General features: G+C 44.4%; 1 protein-coding gene across 4 annotated transcripts in view; it reads right to left on the bottom strand.

The window, feature by feature from the left end:
* The window catches only part of septin12 (septin 12), a 74936-nt gene that overhangs the window by 40866 nt on the left and 18456 nt on the right, over positions 1-15614 (bottom strand). For all 4 annotated transcript variants that reach the window (XR_013936332.1, XR_013936333.1, XM_080488119.1 and 1 more), the window contains exon 2: positions 2604-2948. Coding sequence is in view for 2 of the 4 variants with exons in the window: in XM_080488118.1 (XP_080344244.1) it covers positions 2604-2948 (345 nt within the window). In the remaining 2 variants the exon portion in view is untranslated. The remainder of the gene's footprint in view (positions 1-2603; positions 2949-15614) is intronic.

Below are 15614 nucleotides of genomic sequence, written 5' to 3'. Positions count from 1 at the left end.
TTCGGAGGCTGAAAAAAGAAAACCTTCATGCGCTTCAGAAAAAGTCAAAAATCAAAGTCGAGATTGTTTTTTTCCCACAGAGGGATGTCTGTCCGTCCCTCGTCTGTCCGTCCCTCATCGTCTGTCCGTCCCTCATCGTCTGTCCGTCCCTCATCATTTGCTCTTAGATATGAATTCACATTAAATCACTTAATTGTGACTATATCGGGTTGCTGACTGCTGATGGACGTGATTTTACACTGGATTTCCTTGATTAATAAGAACATTTAAATAAGCAGCCGGGATCCGTGTCTTTGTCCTTCGTACTGGACGAACTTCCAGGACGGAACAAGACAGCAGCTGCTCTGTCTCTTCTGGTCCTGATACTGATGAGAACTGTGTTCCTCTACAGAACCAGGCAGCAGGCTGCTCTGTCTCTTCTGGTCCTCATACTGATGAAAACTGTGTTGCTCTACAGAACCAGACGGCAGCTGCTCTGTCTCTTCTGGTCCTGATTCTGATGATAACTGACTGTTTATGAGCTCCATTCTGTCCTGAAGCATCTTCTCATCGCTTCATTAAAGCTCCTGCGAGGCATTAGGAGGAAGCAGTCACACCGCTGGCAGGGGGACGCACTTTATTTTCCACCATGAAAAAAAAATTAATCTCGACTTTGATTTTCGACTTTTTCTCGAGTGCATGAAGGTTGTTTTGTTTTTAGCCTCCACATTGTTTTCTTCTTCAGCGGCCCTAAAACTCTTCCGTACTACAGAATGTCCATGATGGCATCGGCCTGCATCTACTACCTCTTATCTCCAGCACATGCTCCCTCAGGTGTCACATCACTCGTCTTTTGCTTTCCTCAACATTCATGCAGCTTCGTAAAGAAGAAGCTGGAAAATGTAGTTCAGGTAGATTCAGAAGTTGTTTCACGTGACTCTACTAGGAAGACTCTCAAGAAAGTAGTCAATACGTACTGTATGTATGTTTCATTAGTGCCTGGGACAACACAACTTGTGTTATTTAGTTCTATTGAACAACCATTTGAAAAGCCTTTTCATTTGAATGTGTTGGTGTTTCTACCCCAGTTAATGCTCAGGGACCCTCTCTGCATGTTTCTGTGCATGAGAGTGACGTCCATATTTCTGTTTTCAGTCAAACGACACGGGAAGTGCGTTTCTGTTGCCGGAAAGAGTACACACTTTCACAACCACTTCCTCTTTACAGAATCACACTTCCTCTTTCAGTATGAAAATCAAAATGAGGAATAAGTACGAAGCCTGTTTCTCAAACCCTCTGAAAGATTCACACATCAGCAGAGCAAGTAGAGCTGCGACGGTGGACACAGCAGTGGAGCTCCATGTCTCTGCTCAGCATCATAATAGTGAGGCGTTGAGCTCTGAACACGTCTCTAAAACACATCAAATAATACAAACTTCATCCAACTCAAAGGCCAAAGACCACTGGGGACTTGATAGGTCCCACAGGGGAATTCTAACACAGATAATTAATAAATCTATTGAGGAGAGTGTTCCCTGGTGTCTTCAGAACCGCAGTCATAACCCCAAATCTGGAAGCAGAAATGAAATAAGCGACTCCAGGCCAATCAGTAGATTGTCTCGGTACATCTATGGTACATCTGGACCAAACCCTGAGCTTCACAAAGCACATTAAAAAAAAAAAAATATATATATATAATATCTCTTCATTTAGACACATCAGGAATAGTCTGACCATGGAGGCATCTTTCACATACTGTAATGCCACCATCACTCTCCACACCACTGATTGTTTGTCCTGCTGGTCTCCGGCCAATGAGACACTTCAACCACTCAGATCTCTGGAATCAACCACTGAAGGTCCTGGACAGAAAACTTCTTAGCAGATAAAAAAATACTCAGTTTTGACAATCTCATCGTATATACTAATTTAAAAACCATCTTCAAAATTGTTAACAATACTGCTCCACCGCCACTGAAATGTTTTTATCAAACTTTACTCTGAACAAACCACGGGAGCGTCCTGCTCCAGCTTACAGAAACTGTTCCTCCACCTTTGCACAAACAGTCGTTTCATTTAAAACCATCAAACTGTAAAAAACTCCTAAAGAAATCCCATAATGGAAAGCCAGCTGTGTCGGCATTAGTCTGTTTTAATTGTCCACTGTATTGTTGTAGTATTTTGTATGTATTTTATGAATTCTGGTGTTGAATCTTAATGGTTATTGTTGACGTTAATAATATAGTTACTGATTTTACTGTAGTTTATATTTATAATGTGTATTATAATGAGTTCCTGCTCATTGTATTTTCTGTATAATGTGTTCCATAAGATTTTTAATATCTGTAGGACTTTTGATGAAGGCAGGTGTTACATGTTAATGGTTACTGCGAATGTTATAACTTTTTACTTTATGTTATATTTGTAAATATGCAATATTATGTTGTGTGCCTTCCCGGGGAAACTAGCAACGGCTAAAATCTGGTACGACGCATCTTTTCTCCACGATCAATGTTTTTGTACAAGGTCCCTGAAAAATAAACTAAATAAATAAACTATGCGCTCAACCAAGTGCCTTTTCTAGTTCCCATGTATTTGTGTGTGCGTTTGTATTGGGGACTCACCAACCACCATGATGTTGAAATGGAACCCATCCTTCATGGTCTTGCTTCTCATCTGGTCTAGAACCGCCTCAATGCCCACGTAACCGAACAAGTCGGACCCCCGGACAAAGCTGACCTGCAGGCCTGGCACCAACGGGCAAACGTCCACCTTCATTTCTGCCTCCATCTCACGCGTTTTCTTTATCTGTTTTATCTCCTCCATCCTGTATTCATTCTCTTTGTCCTCCACAGAAGGTATTTCGCTCTTCACCGGGTCTTCTGGGTCATCTGCCATGGTTATCCTCATCTCCTCGCCGCTCTCCGCCATCGAGGCCAACCGGTCTGTCTCCGACTCTCCAGCAGATTCTGAGGGAATACGAACAGTTCAAACATTTCCCTTTGAGATGAAACTGAAGCAGAAGTTTGTGTCATGAAGGTGCTGATCTGAAAAAACAGAGACCTGCAGAAGCAGCAGACAACCAGACAAAGTTCTGGGGCCTCATTTATAAAGCTGGCTTCCGCACAAAACGGGTCCTGAAAGATGCGTACGCCACTTCCCAAAGTCCCGTTCAGGAGAATGTTCGTACCGCTACGCAAACTTTGAACCTTGAGCAGCACATTTTGGAGACGGGGAACCTGCAGCGCTGATTGTGAACTGGTGGAGAATTGAAGCCAGATTCATCTCATACGTTTAATATCTTCAAATATCAGACTTATAGATCCACGTAATCATAAACAACCAAGCTGCAGAGTTCTGGATGATTCTTTAGTGGAACATTACTGCTGACTCAGCAGCACGATGTTGATATGTCAAACTTTCATCTTCAAACTATACAGAGCAGTGGATAGAACTGATAGATATTTACACACTTTATCACAATTAATAATCAGTCTCATTAAAGTAAACACATAAATAGTGCGGTGACAGCCGTGAGTAAAGCTGCAGTGATGCGCCGCTGTTTTATTAGGATTTACAGTTATAAGGTACAAATATACCAAACTGTATGTAAACGGGAACAAAGTGAGTCTCTGGGAAAGTCTCATGATTTACCAATAGTTCCATGTAAAATAAAGAAATTATAGATTTCATATTGCTTTTTTTTATCATCATACATATGTGATACGTAATACAGTTTAGTATATTTTTACGTTATGGCTGTAAATCCTGATAATCCAGTAACATGGAGAAGCTCATTAAAAAGGTGTCAGTCCATACAAAAAGAGTTGACGAGCTGGAAAATTGTTCTCGTAGAGCTAACCTCCGTTTTCTTAACGTGGTAGAATAGGAAAGCATTATTGCTTTTCTTGAGAGTTGGTTGCCTGAGGCAGGAATGGTTCCCTCACCTCCAGTAGGGGTGGGCAGAATAAACAGTATACGGTATAAACAATATTACTTTGGCCCACGGTAGAGCTTTTGACCATACCGGCTTACTGCGATAGCACATGTTGATGATGTCATCATCAACATGTGCTATCGCAGTGAGCCGGTTCCAAGCTGCTTGACAGCCCTAAGTGATGCAGTTACATGGTACATAGTACATGGTACATGCTACATGCTAACAGGCTTCAGGGCTCACACAGGCTACAAGGCTACATGCTGCACATGATAAAATGACCGATACAGTCAGTGGTGAGTTGGAGCGTGTGTGCATAGCACACGACAGTGTGTAAATAGATGCCACACTTAGCCCTGTCGCAGATTTCTCCTTCTGGAGAATGAATTGGCCTTTACACGGGAGGAGGAGGAGGAGGAGGAGGAGGAGGAGGTGCTTGTAAAGAAGAAGACTGGTGCACCGTCGGGCATATGGACCTGGTTTTTGGGTTAAAGGGTTGAATGCTGAGCAGAGAAACATAATCTACATATTTTTTTTATAATCTCTGAATGAAGCACGTTTTGGAATATGAGAAAGTACAAATCAGCACCCTCAACAAATGCTCAATCCAGTGAAAAAAGAAAAACGGTGCCGCTACACACCATAGACTAATTAGGGACCAAGCAGAAACCTCGAGGCCTGGGCCTGGAGGCCAGAACCCTATTGTTTTTGTAATGTTTCTTCTTTAGAGACCGAGCACGTAGGTACAGGTCTTGTGCTTTGAATGAGAAGTTCTGATAAAGACGTTCTAGAGAAAGTAGTGGCCAAACAACTCCAGGATTATCTGCAGGAGAATAATCTGTTAGAGGACCTTCAGTCCAGCTTCAGAATGAACCACAGTACAGAGACTGCACTGCTAAAAGTTACTAATGACCTTCTAATGGCCTCAGATAGAGCTCTTCTATCTGCTTTACTTCTTCTGGACCTTAGTACTGCATTTGATACTGTCCATCATAATATACTCTTAAGGAGATTAGAAGATGCCGTCGGCATTAAAAACTTAGCCTTAAACTGGTTTAAATCATATTTATCTGACCGCTTTCAATTTGTTCATGTAAATAACAAATCTTCAATACATGAAGGGGTCCTGTGTGGAGTACCACAAGGCTCCGTCCTCGGACCCATATTGTTTAATCTCTAGATGTTACCACTCGGAAATATTAGTAGGAAACACAACATTAACTTTCATTGTTATGCAGATGATACTCAGCTCTATTTATCAGTTAAAGCCAATCAGGCCGACCAACTTGTTAAACTAGAGTCCTGCCTCAGGGACGTTAAGTCCTGGATGTCTATCAACTTCTTAATGCTCAACACATCCAAGACTGAGGTTCTAATCCTAGGTCCTAAAAAGCTCAGGGATTACTTTTCAGATAGTCTGATTACCTTAGATAATATTACCTTAACCTCTAACAGTGATATTAGGAACGTGGGTGTTATTTCTGATCAGGATCTGTCCTTTATGTCCCATGTTAAACATGTCTCCAGGACAGCCTTCTTCCATCTAAGGAATATTGCAAAAATGAGAAACTTCTTGTCCTTCAAAGATGCAGAACAAATGCTTCCTGCCTTTGTGACTTCAAGATGAGATGATTGTAACTCCCTAATGTCAGGATGTCCAAACTCCTCTGTTAGGATCTTCCAGCTAGAGCAGAACGCTGCTGCAGGTTTACTAACCAGAACTGGAAGAAGAGAGCACATCTCCCCAGTCTTAGCATCCTTACACTGGCTTCACATCAAATCTAGAATAGAATTCAAGATCCTTCTGATCACATCTAAAACTCTTCATCACCAGGCTCCGTCCTATATGGAGAAACTTCTAGAAGGGTCTCACCCTCCACGAGCCCTTGGCTCTGAGGATGCAGGACTGTTGGTAATCCCTAAAGTCCTTCAAAGTAAAAGAGGAGGCAGGAGTTTCAGCCATATGGCTCCTTTACTCTGGAATCAACTAGCAGCCTCGGTCCGAAGGGCCCACACCATTAGTTTATTTAAGAGGAGACTAAAAAGCTTCCTCTTTGATAGAGCTTCTCATTAGGAATAAACTAGGAGCACTAAGTTGAGCTGCTCTAGGCCTAGACTGCTGAGGGGATTTCCTCTCTCCTGAAGGAATGTTTGCTGCTGGATACACTATGGCAGGGGTGTCCAACCTCGGTCCTCTAGGGCCCCTGTCCTGCATGTTTTAGCTCCTCCCAGTTGCAGCACCCCTGATTGTAATGAGGGGCTCGTCATTGGGCTTTTTCACAACCTTGGTGATGACATCATCATTAGATTTAGGTCTGCTGAAGCAGGGAGGAACTAAAACATGCAGGACAGGGGTCCTCAAGGACCGGAGTTGGAGACCCCTAACTCCTGGGGGAGTTGGAGGATTGTGTGTCTGTCCATTCTTTCCATTGAGGACGTGGAAGACGTCTACATAATTGGAATTATGATAACAGGTATGCTGCTGATTGGAGCTGGCAGTTTTCTGGTCAATCGCAAAGTTCAGATTACGTTGGCAGCTGTTCTGGGAAGGCTGCCAGGCATTACTGAGATTGTGCAGAGCTCTTAACACTCAGACTGAAGTGATAAACCAACTCAAAAGTAAGAAGGATGTGACTTTTGAACGTCTACGTGGGATGGAATCCAACTTGGAGAAGTTGACAGCTCGCCTTGAAAGCTAAAGGGCCACCATATTGGATATACTGCGGAGAGACCGGGGACTCAAGGCCGAGAGAAGTTGTGCTTAGACCTGACCGAAAACAATTGTTACCGACATTGAGTCCCTGTCGTCCAAGGCTGGTTTATCTCTCTGCTTCTCCAGGATGTTTGTGCAGAGCCCCCCGTAGCGGCAGCAGGAGGGCCGAGCGATGCGCCATGCGGCTGCACGCACTCCCCCAAGCAGCTGGCTACACCCACAAGCAGCTGGCTACACCCCCAAGCAGCTGGCTACACCCACAGGCAGCTGGCTACACCCCCAAGCAGCTGGCTACACCCCCAAGCAGCTGGCTACAGCCACAAGCAGCTGGCTATGCCCCCAAGCAGCTGGCTATGCCCCCAAGCAGCTGGCTACACCCCCAAGCAGCTGGCTACACCCACAAGCAGCTGGCTACACCCCCAAGCAGCTGGCTACACCCACAGGCAGCTGGCTACACCCCCAAGCAGCTGGCTACACCCCCAAGCAGCTGGCTATGCCCCCAAGCAGCTGGCTACAGCCACAAGCAGCTGGCTACACCCCCAAGCAGCTGGCTACACCCCCAAGCAGCTGGCTCCACAAGCTGGCTACACCCCCACCCCATTTGTGCTATGTCCTCGAATTTTGTTCAAAAAACTGCCAAAAGAAATTTTGTTGTTCCTGTACAATGACAATAAAGAAACTATGAACTATAAACTATGAACCTCTAAGTCAAGAGTCATCATCATGAAGTTTTTAAACTTCCAAGACTAGATTCGGGTGCTTCGCGCTGCCAGGTCCAAAGACAGGATAATCTACTTTGGCCAAGCAGTCATGTTTTTTTCCAACATATCTGTGGAGCTGTACGGACATAGGAGGCGTTTCAACCAGTGAAACAACAGCTGAGATCCCTGAATGTTTGTTATGGAATGGTTTATCCTGCAAAGCTGCCTCTGACCATTGATGGACAGGTATGACAGTTTGAGCTTGCGGAGGACGCTGAGAGGTTTGTCCAGGCCAGGAGACAGGAGACACAGACTGAGGATCGACTTCATCATCTCAGAGGGGAAAGACATGTTTTCTCTCTTTCTCTATTTTAAGGTCTGCTGTTCCCTCCACGTTACAAACAGATAACATTCTATTCACCTGATTGTTGTTTGCACTGTTCTGAACAGGCTGTTTTTCATTCTTTATGTATTTCAATACAAATTCTTTAAGTGTCGAGGTTTTGCCAGGTGACTCATTTTCCCATTTTTCTTGTTTTGGTCCGAGTTACTTTTAGTGTAATGTAGCTTAGTTTAGTTTTATCTTCTCTCTTGCATGCATGGAATCAGTTGATGCACGTTACTGCACCCATGTGTAGGGCGGAGGAGGGGGAAGTGAAAGTGGTGTTCGGGTTGGCTTTCAAGGGCTTAAGTTTTTCTCAGTTTGTTTGTGTTTGTATGGTTGTTTTGATTTCAAGCATCATTGGCATACTTCTCAGCACACAAGTATAACGGTGTTCAAACAGGGATACAGTATATCTCTCTACAGAATAGATTTAGACATCTGTCCAATTTAATACAGGGTTGAAATGTTTTCGGATAAGAAAATAAAACTCACCCCCCAGAATGTAAAACTCACCAAATTAAAACAGGTTATATGCTCAAGCAGCTTGGTATATCTATTGTATTTATCCAAGAGGGCCATTTACTTCGGGATGAATTACTGAAAGTACTAAGGAAATTGCACGGCCAAGTACTGGCATCATGTTTTTCCATCACATTCAAGAGGGGTCATGATCCTCATGGATCCACAAGTCTGTTCCATTTACAGTAAAAAATATATATATATATTTCAGAGAAGATATCTCATAGTACAGGGGACTGTATTTAAAGAGAGTATTAATCTAAATAACATAAATGATCCAAATGTTGACAAGCCCAAATGTTCTGAGAACGTATTATTATTGATTGCTTCTCTACCGGGTCAAATTATGATGGCAGGTGATTTAAACTGCACATCAGAACCTCTCCTAGACCGTCCATCAGAAATAGACAGGCCATATACTCATAGTAGAAAGAAACTTCAACAGTTCATTCAGGACTTACGTCTACAGTATGTGACCCTTGGAGAATTTGAAATCCAACAAAAAAAGAATATTCTTGTTACTCGCCTTCTTTTAAATCCTACTCTTGGATCGTCTACTTTTTGATTCCCGTTGCTTTACTTCCTAATAAAGCTCGCTGTAACTATGATAGCAGTGTTTTGTCAGACCATTGCCCTACTTCATTACTTTACTGCAGACATGGGACCAGGTCACACATGTGAAAGTCTCAAGTCTTTAACCTTCAAGTCCCAAGTCATTTTCTATTGGTCAAGTTAAGTCAAAGTCAAGACACTTTGTTTTCATGTACTGTTTTAACATTCATTTATTCCATTAAAGTATACCTACTTACTTTGATAAGTTTTAAAACCACATTTATGTCATGATCTGTATTTAAGCAATATTAGTGTTTTTAGCTTGTAACTACTACATTTCTGAACCAGTACTTCATGTCGTCCATCTCAGACAGTACTCAATGGACTGAAGAAATCAGGTCACAGTTTTAACCACATTTTCAAAGTTTACTTTTTCAGCTCTTAATTCGATTTTCACTGCAGGAGGAACTGAAAGCCTGTGAATCTATCAGGAACTGCAGGGTTGGTTTTACATTTGACATTATCAGACTGGTATCAGCAGAATCTCTCCGTCAGATCTGCTGCCGCTGCTCAGTACGAAGGGATTATTGGTGAAACAGCTTTGAGCAGCTGTAACTGTGGAAGTTGTGGTTGTGAACAGTGAGTTGTGTGTATCAGTAAATCTGAGGTCACATACTTGATGAGTTGTGTACTTGTAGATGATCATTCTCCCCAAAAACACATTGACAGATTCTAAATTACAGGTGCACAAATCCTATTTCACAAGTCACAGATTAAAAAACTGCCACACTCACATCGTTGCTCCGACTGTCGCGGTTTATTTGGTGGAAAATGTATTTGTGCTCCTGAATCAAACAATGTAAAGTTGTGGACAAAATCTGAATATGAGTAACCCTCAGTGTGAACTTGTGCAATAAATGTTCAACGTATGTCAAATGATTTTCACAAAAGTATTTGTGTTCTCTTAAAACACCTTGAAAAACTTCTGTATAACCATCCAGGGTGTAGAACTATGTCACAAATTATGTGTGGAGATTAAACAATTATCAAACTTAATACATTTGTAAAACTATATGAAGAGTTGATTCTGGCAAGGAACATGGTTTAGTCCGGACAATGAGGGTTTGTGGGCTCATGGTGTCACATTGTTTGATGTGCTGTAATCTGTTGTACTAAATTGTCACTGTGGATATTTGGGTGTAGGGGTATAGATGTTATATTAAGAAAAAAGTATTGTGTGACGAAAATATAATGACAAAGATGTAAAGGGGTAGGATTAAATAAGTGTTTACGTATTCCTACCACCTTTGGAACATGAAAAGTCAGACTGGCACATCTGATAAAACAGAGTTCTCACTAAAATTCTGCTTTATTCATTTGGACTTTTTTTCTCCTTTTTTAATTTTTTTTACTTTGTTTCTTTTTGTTTCCTGTTTTGTACGTCCTCTAAATAAAGATTTATTCATTCATTTATTCAAGAATTGATTTGTAGACAATTTAAGGGGGACTGGATTCATGAGAAAACCAGGAGAAGTCATTTCTCCACCAACACTGAACATTTAATGTGTTCGAGAAAGAGTAGAAAGAGTTTGTGGCATCAGGTTCACCACAGTGTGCATCTATAGTTGTGAGTGACATACTGATCAGATCACATCATGACCAATCAAGGGGGAACGTTCACAGATTTTGCTTGACATGCAGCATATGAATGCTAAAGACCGGTGGCATGCTTTGTTTCTCATGGACACACAGCTTTTCTTTCCAGAACTGAAGTGAGTGAAGTCTATCCCCTCTCACTGGTGTGTGAGTGCATGTGTGTGTTCTAAGAAGATTGGATTGTGCAGACAGCTCCAGGCCGTGTTACAAATTCTCTTTGATACAACGACATAAAACATGTTTAATTTGAGAGTGTCTGAGTGACGGGAGCTGGAAGCACGAGTAACGTAAAGGCTTTATGTTCAGACACCCACACAGATTGGTGTTAGTCTACATAGGTTAATCAGCTAGAAATATCCCGCTTGTACAACTACTGGCACAGAACTAATCCTGCTCAGTCAGGATAGACAAGGACAGGCTGACTGAAGACTTTTTCACGATGACGAAGTGCACCTGGAACAGTTCCTTTCCTAACCTGCTGTTTGTGGCCGAATGCTGAGGAAATGACTCCAGGCCAATGAAAGCAGTACAATCCAACTGGTGTGTTTTACTTTCACACTGCGCATTAGAGCTCAGACAAGCTACCTGGACAATGTCACGCAATGAAAGCAGCTGCTGGTTCGGGGGCCCCGTCCCCTGAAATGAACACTGACCAGAGAGGAAGAAGAGTATGATGAAGCAGAAACCTGCAAGCAACCTGACTTATAGCCTCCACTACTCCTTCCTCTCTACTCCGCGGCTGCCCATCACATATTCCCAAACTTTTTTTTACATCTGCGTCTTCGGGTTCGCACTGTTAGATTTGTTTGTTTACTTCAGAAATGCACTGCTCTACACATCCCGTCCTCTGGCTTTGTCTGCTGGACAGTCCCTGATGCATTCACACTGCCTGGGGGTTGGACCTCAGTGCACTTGCAAGTCAAAGTGGCATTTTTTGTCAGTTCTGCTACACATTTTCACACACATGGCGAACCGAAATAGCATTTCCCTCACACATTAAAAACTCTTTTTTTTTTTTTAATTACGCACCCTAAAATATACAGGCTAGAATATAATAATGTAGGAGTGAAAAGGTGAAGATCTGAAGTCGACTTAAACACAACAGAGAGGACAAACAGTTCAATTCAACGTTATTTGTAAAGCACCAAACACAACACTGTCATTTCTAGGAGCTTTTAACAGAGAAATGAGCAGTAGATTTATTTGTGTCTGTGGAAAGAAAAACTCCTCTAACAGGAAGAAACCAGAGTCAGAGGTGGAGGCTTTCTGAGGACTGGTTTGGGGGGGGGGGGGGGGGGGTGGAGGAGAGGAAGGGACAGGATAGACAGAGAGATAGATTGGGGGGAGATACAAACCTTGGAAACCCATCCTGGTTCGGGTAGGGGAGGTAGAGAGAGAGGTGGAGAGAGAGGGAGAGAGGTAGAGAGAGAGGTAGAGAGAGGTAGAGAGAGAGGTAGAGAGAGGTAGAGAGAGAGGGAGAGAGGTAGAGAGAGAGGGAGAGAGAGAGGTAGAGAGAGAGGTAGAGAGAGGGAGAGAGAGGGAGAGAGAGGTAGATTGGGGGGGAGATACAGTTCTCTGTAAACCAAGACCCACGTTTTCAAGTGGACCAGAGGTCACTTCTTTGGTCCGGCTGAAGGCGCTCACACACTGCAGATAAAAGGTTACAATTGTGGGAGAGTGATTAGTGAACTCTGTGGTTGGGGCTCTAATCAGTCGCCATAACAACCCAGTGGACGGTTCATGGACGGCCGAGGTGGTGGTGCTAAACCTGCATCAATATCAGACGGTGATATTCTGATATTTGGAAAAATGGTGGCTGCTGCTACGACCTGAAGGTTTCATTTCCATGGAGTTTGTTTTGTTGGAAAATGAAACACCACAACAGTAGAGGCTACCATAAAATGTGCATAGATGCTAATAGAGGCGAACAAATGATTACTTCCAGCCTGCTCTGCTACATCACCCTCCAGGATAGCCTCTCTCTCTCCGAGCCACCACTGCCTCCATAGTCTCCTTCTTATCCTTTTTGGGGGATTTCTCCCCAAACACATAAATGCCACAATGCTGAGGCACAGAGCATGTTTATGTATAAGACGTGATCATCCATCCATCCATCCATCCATCCATCCATCCATCCATCCATCCATCCATCCATCCATCCATCCATCCATCCATCCATCCATCCATCTCCTCCCTCTGATCCGTTTCTGGGTGGTGGGGGTGTCAGTCTGAGCACCGTCACCCAGATCACATTGCACCATTAAGAACCTTCCTGCAGGTGGTGAGCCCACAGGAAGGTGGAGAGTCCACAGGAAGGTGGAGAGCCCACAGGAAGGTGGAGAGCCCACAGGAAGGTGGAGAGTCCACAGGAAGGTGGCGCCCGGCGGGGGACATGAACCCTAATAAACTACACACACTAAAAAGCAGAAAAGACAGTGAGTGCAGATGAGACTTTCTGCAGAACTCCATTCAAAGGTAGAGCATTTCTGCTGTTAAAGCTGCTCCGGATTTGGGGATAAAGAGAGAATAAAGGATTGCATAGACAGATAGTGGGGAGGGATTCAAACCCTGGTTCGGGTAGGGCGTCTGGATTCAATGATTTTCAATAAAGCTCTGGTCCCACCGCCCTTTTTGTGCCGGGACAGGGCGGGGTAGGACGGGTTTTCGTGTGGTCCCACCGAAAAAGTTGTGGACGGTACGGAAAAAAACAACCACCAGCTATAATTTCTACGTAACTACACTGAGGAAGGGTTCTGATAAAGAGGATCAACATGACCCCACCTCTGGCTCTGCCTTGTGGCAGCAAGTTTCCCTTCCCCCTCCCTCCTTTCCTTTTTCCTAGGTGGGCGTGTGCTGCAGTTATCTGATTACCTGAGTGCACCCACAGGGTGGAGGCAGGGTGTGGCTCCACCAAACATTCACCTCTCTCACCCATAAAGCTGGCTTCAGATCTAGACTCGGTGCCGGACTGTAAACTATCGACAGTTAGTTGAACCTTGCTCTGCCTTGCTCTGCCTTGCTCTGCATTAATCCTGTCTTCCCCCTGCTGCAGTTCTGGACCAACCCTGCAGCACCAAGCCCCGGCTTGTGACTCCATTCAATGGCACTGCTCAAGGGCTTCAGGTCAGCGGCTTCAGCTCAGCGGAGGTGTAGCCCAGGTAGAAAAACACACCATTAAGTTTTGATCAATAAAAGAAGAGAGTATTTATTTTGATTTGGTTTCATTTATATACACCAGCAAGGTTTGAATGTCCTACTGCACTTGAATGCATCACTCAGTTCACAGCCAATTAAGGGCTACTAAGCCACGCTCAGCCAGTCAGCTGAGAGGTGAAGCTGAGAGGTGAAGCTGGGAGGTGAAGCTCGGAGGTGAAGCTGGGAGGTGAAGCTGAGAGGTGAAGCTGGGAGGTGAAGCTGGGAGGTGAAGCTGGGAGGTGAAGCTGAGAGGTGAAGCTCGGAGGTGAAGCTGAGAGGTGAAGCTGAGAGGTGAAGCTGGGAGGTGAAGCTCGGAGGTGAAGCTGAGAGGTGAAGCTGAGAGGTGAAGCTGAGAGGTGAAGCTGGGAGGTGAAGCTGGGAGGTGAAGCTCATGTGTGAAACGTAGGTAAGAAGAGTCAATATGGGAAAATGCTAACATCATCGTCCATGCTAAAGTTAGCTCTGTAGGCTAAACTCCCGCGCCTTCCTCACTGCTGGAAGCCGCGGTGAGTCCCGACAACGTGCTCCGTTTAGAGAGACAGATCCACGGTCAGGTTGTTTGAATGGACGAGAAAGTCCAAAGACCAGGACGAGATCCCGGGTGAGACTGATGGCGAGCTCGGAACCTTGAAGAAAGGACATCAACAAGGAGAAATACACGTTCACACTCACACTCACACTCACACACACACACACACACACACACACACACACACACACACACACACACACACACACACACACACACACACACACACACACAAGAACCTTTAAAACAGGTGCACCTGCAGCGACCTTCAGTTCTTAAACTGAATTCCAGAAGGCTCTCTGATCGCCCTCCATCAGGCCCTCCGTCCAGCTTCCTCACCGCCGACCACGCCCTTCTACATTTACCCACCTCATACCAGGCAGTGTGCTCACTTCAGTCTCTCGCTGGGTCCTAATAGTTGCTTTAGAGCGTGGTAGTGTTTCTGTGTTTGTACTCGTCCTAGAGATCAGTTTAGATTGTGTCCTGTCTTGGAGTTCTTTGCTTAGATCAGCAGTTTCTTTGATTGTTAGCGTTTACTAGTAGTACAGTCACATCTCCCCCTCCTTTCCTTCTCCGTCCTCTTACTTATCCACTTTGTTACAGTTCCACTATTTTGTTTATTGGTTTGAGTCCCTTGCCACTTTATTTATTAATAAAGTACACTGAGAGAACTCCTGGTTATCGTGTCTCTGTCCACACCTGAGTCTCCGAGTGAGAATCGTGACACGCAGCCGTCTGCAGATTGGTAGTGATGATCGTCACTCTGGACGTGCCCGTGATATTTAAATATCTTATCAGCCGTCAACCCTCCCATTGTTGTTTACATACGCTACTTTGTGCTCACGGGTTGTTTTGTTAACTCGGTTTATTGAAATGTCTGCACACGACACAACATCGCGGTCCTCCAACGAGGTGCAGACACTCCTCTCGGTAACAGGAGGAGGAGCTTCAGCAGGAGCTGGACGCTGCTGTTCACAATGAGAAAGTTTGAGCTATGTCACAGAGGAGGAGGCTCAAGGCTGTACTCGGACGGCCGCTTCCGTGTTCTTCGCCTGACACGACCCGTGTCGTTCACAACCCTGCCTACATTTTAACTGTACTTTCTGCGGTAGGACTGCGCGACAGAGTTGGGCCTGGGGGCGCTTTGGCGTACTGTACCCTCCCGCCCTGCCCCACTCCGGCATGTACTGAGGTGGGACCACAGCTTCATTCACACCCCAATGCAAGGTACTTACAAACCATCAAAAGTACCTCGCAATGGTTTGCAAGGTCCCTGAGCAAGACGGTAAGGCTCGAGGACACAAGGAAAGGCTGAGATGGGAATCAAATCACCAACCTTTTGGAAGGCAACACAAATTGAGCAACAGCCACCGCAGTAGAAGAAGTGATGGAATGGAAAAGAAAGTCAGTAAACATAGAGTGCAGTAAAGTAAATCAATAAAAAGGAG

Source organism: Lipophrys pholis (genome assembly GCF_963383615.2).
Source record: "Lipophrys pholis genome assembly, chromosome: 19".
Taxonomy (NCBI): Eukaryota; Metazoa; Chordata; class Actinopteri; order Blenniiformes; family Blenniidae; genus Lipophrys; species Lipophrys pholis.
This window is presented reverse-complemented; position numbering and strand designations above follow the sequence as displayed.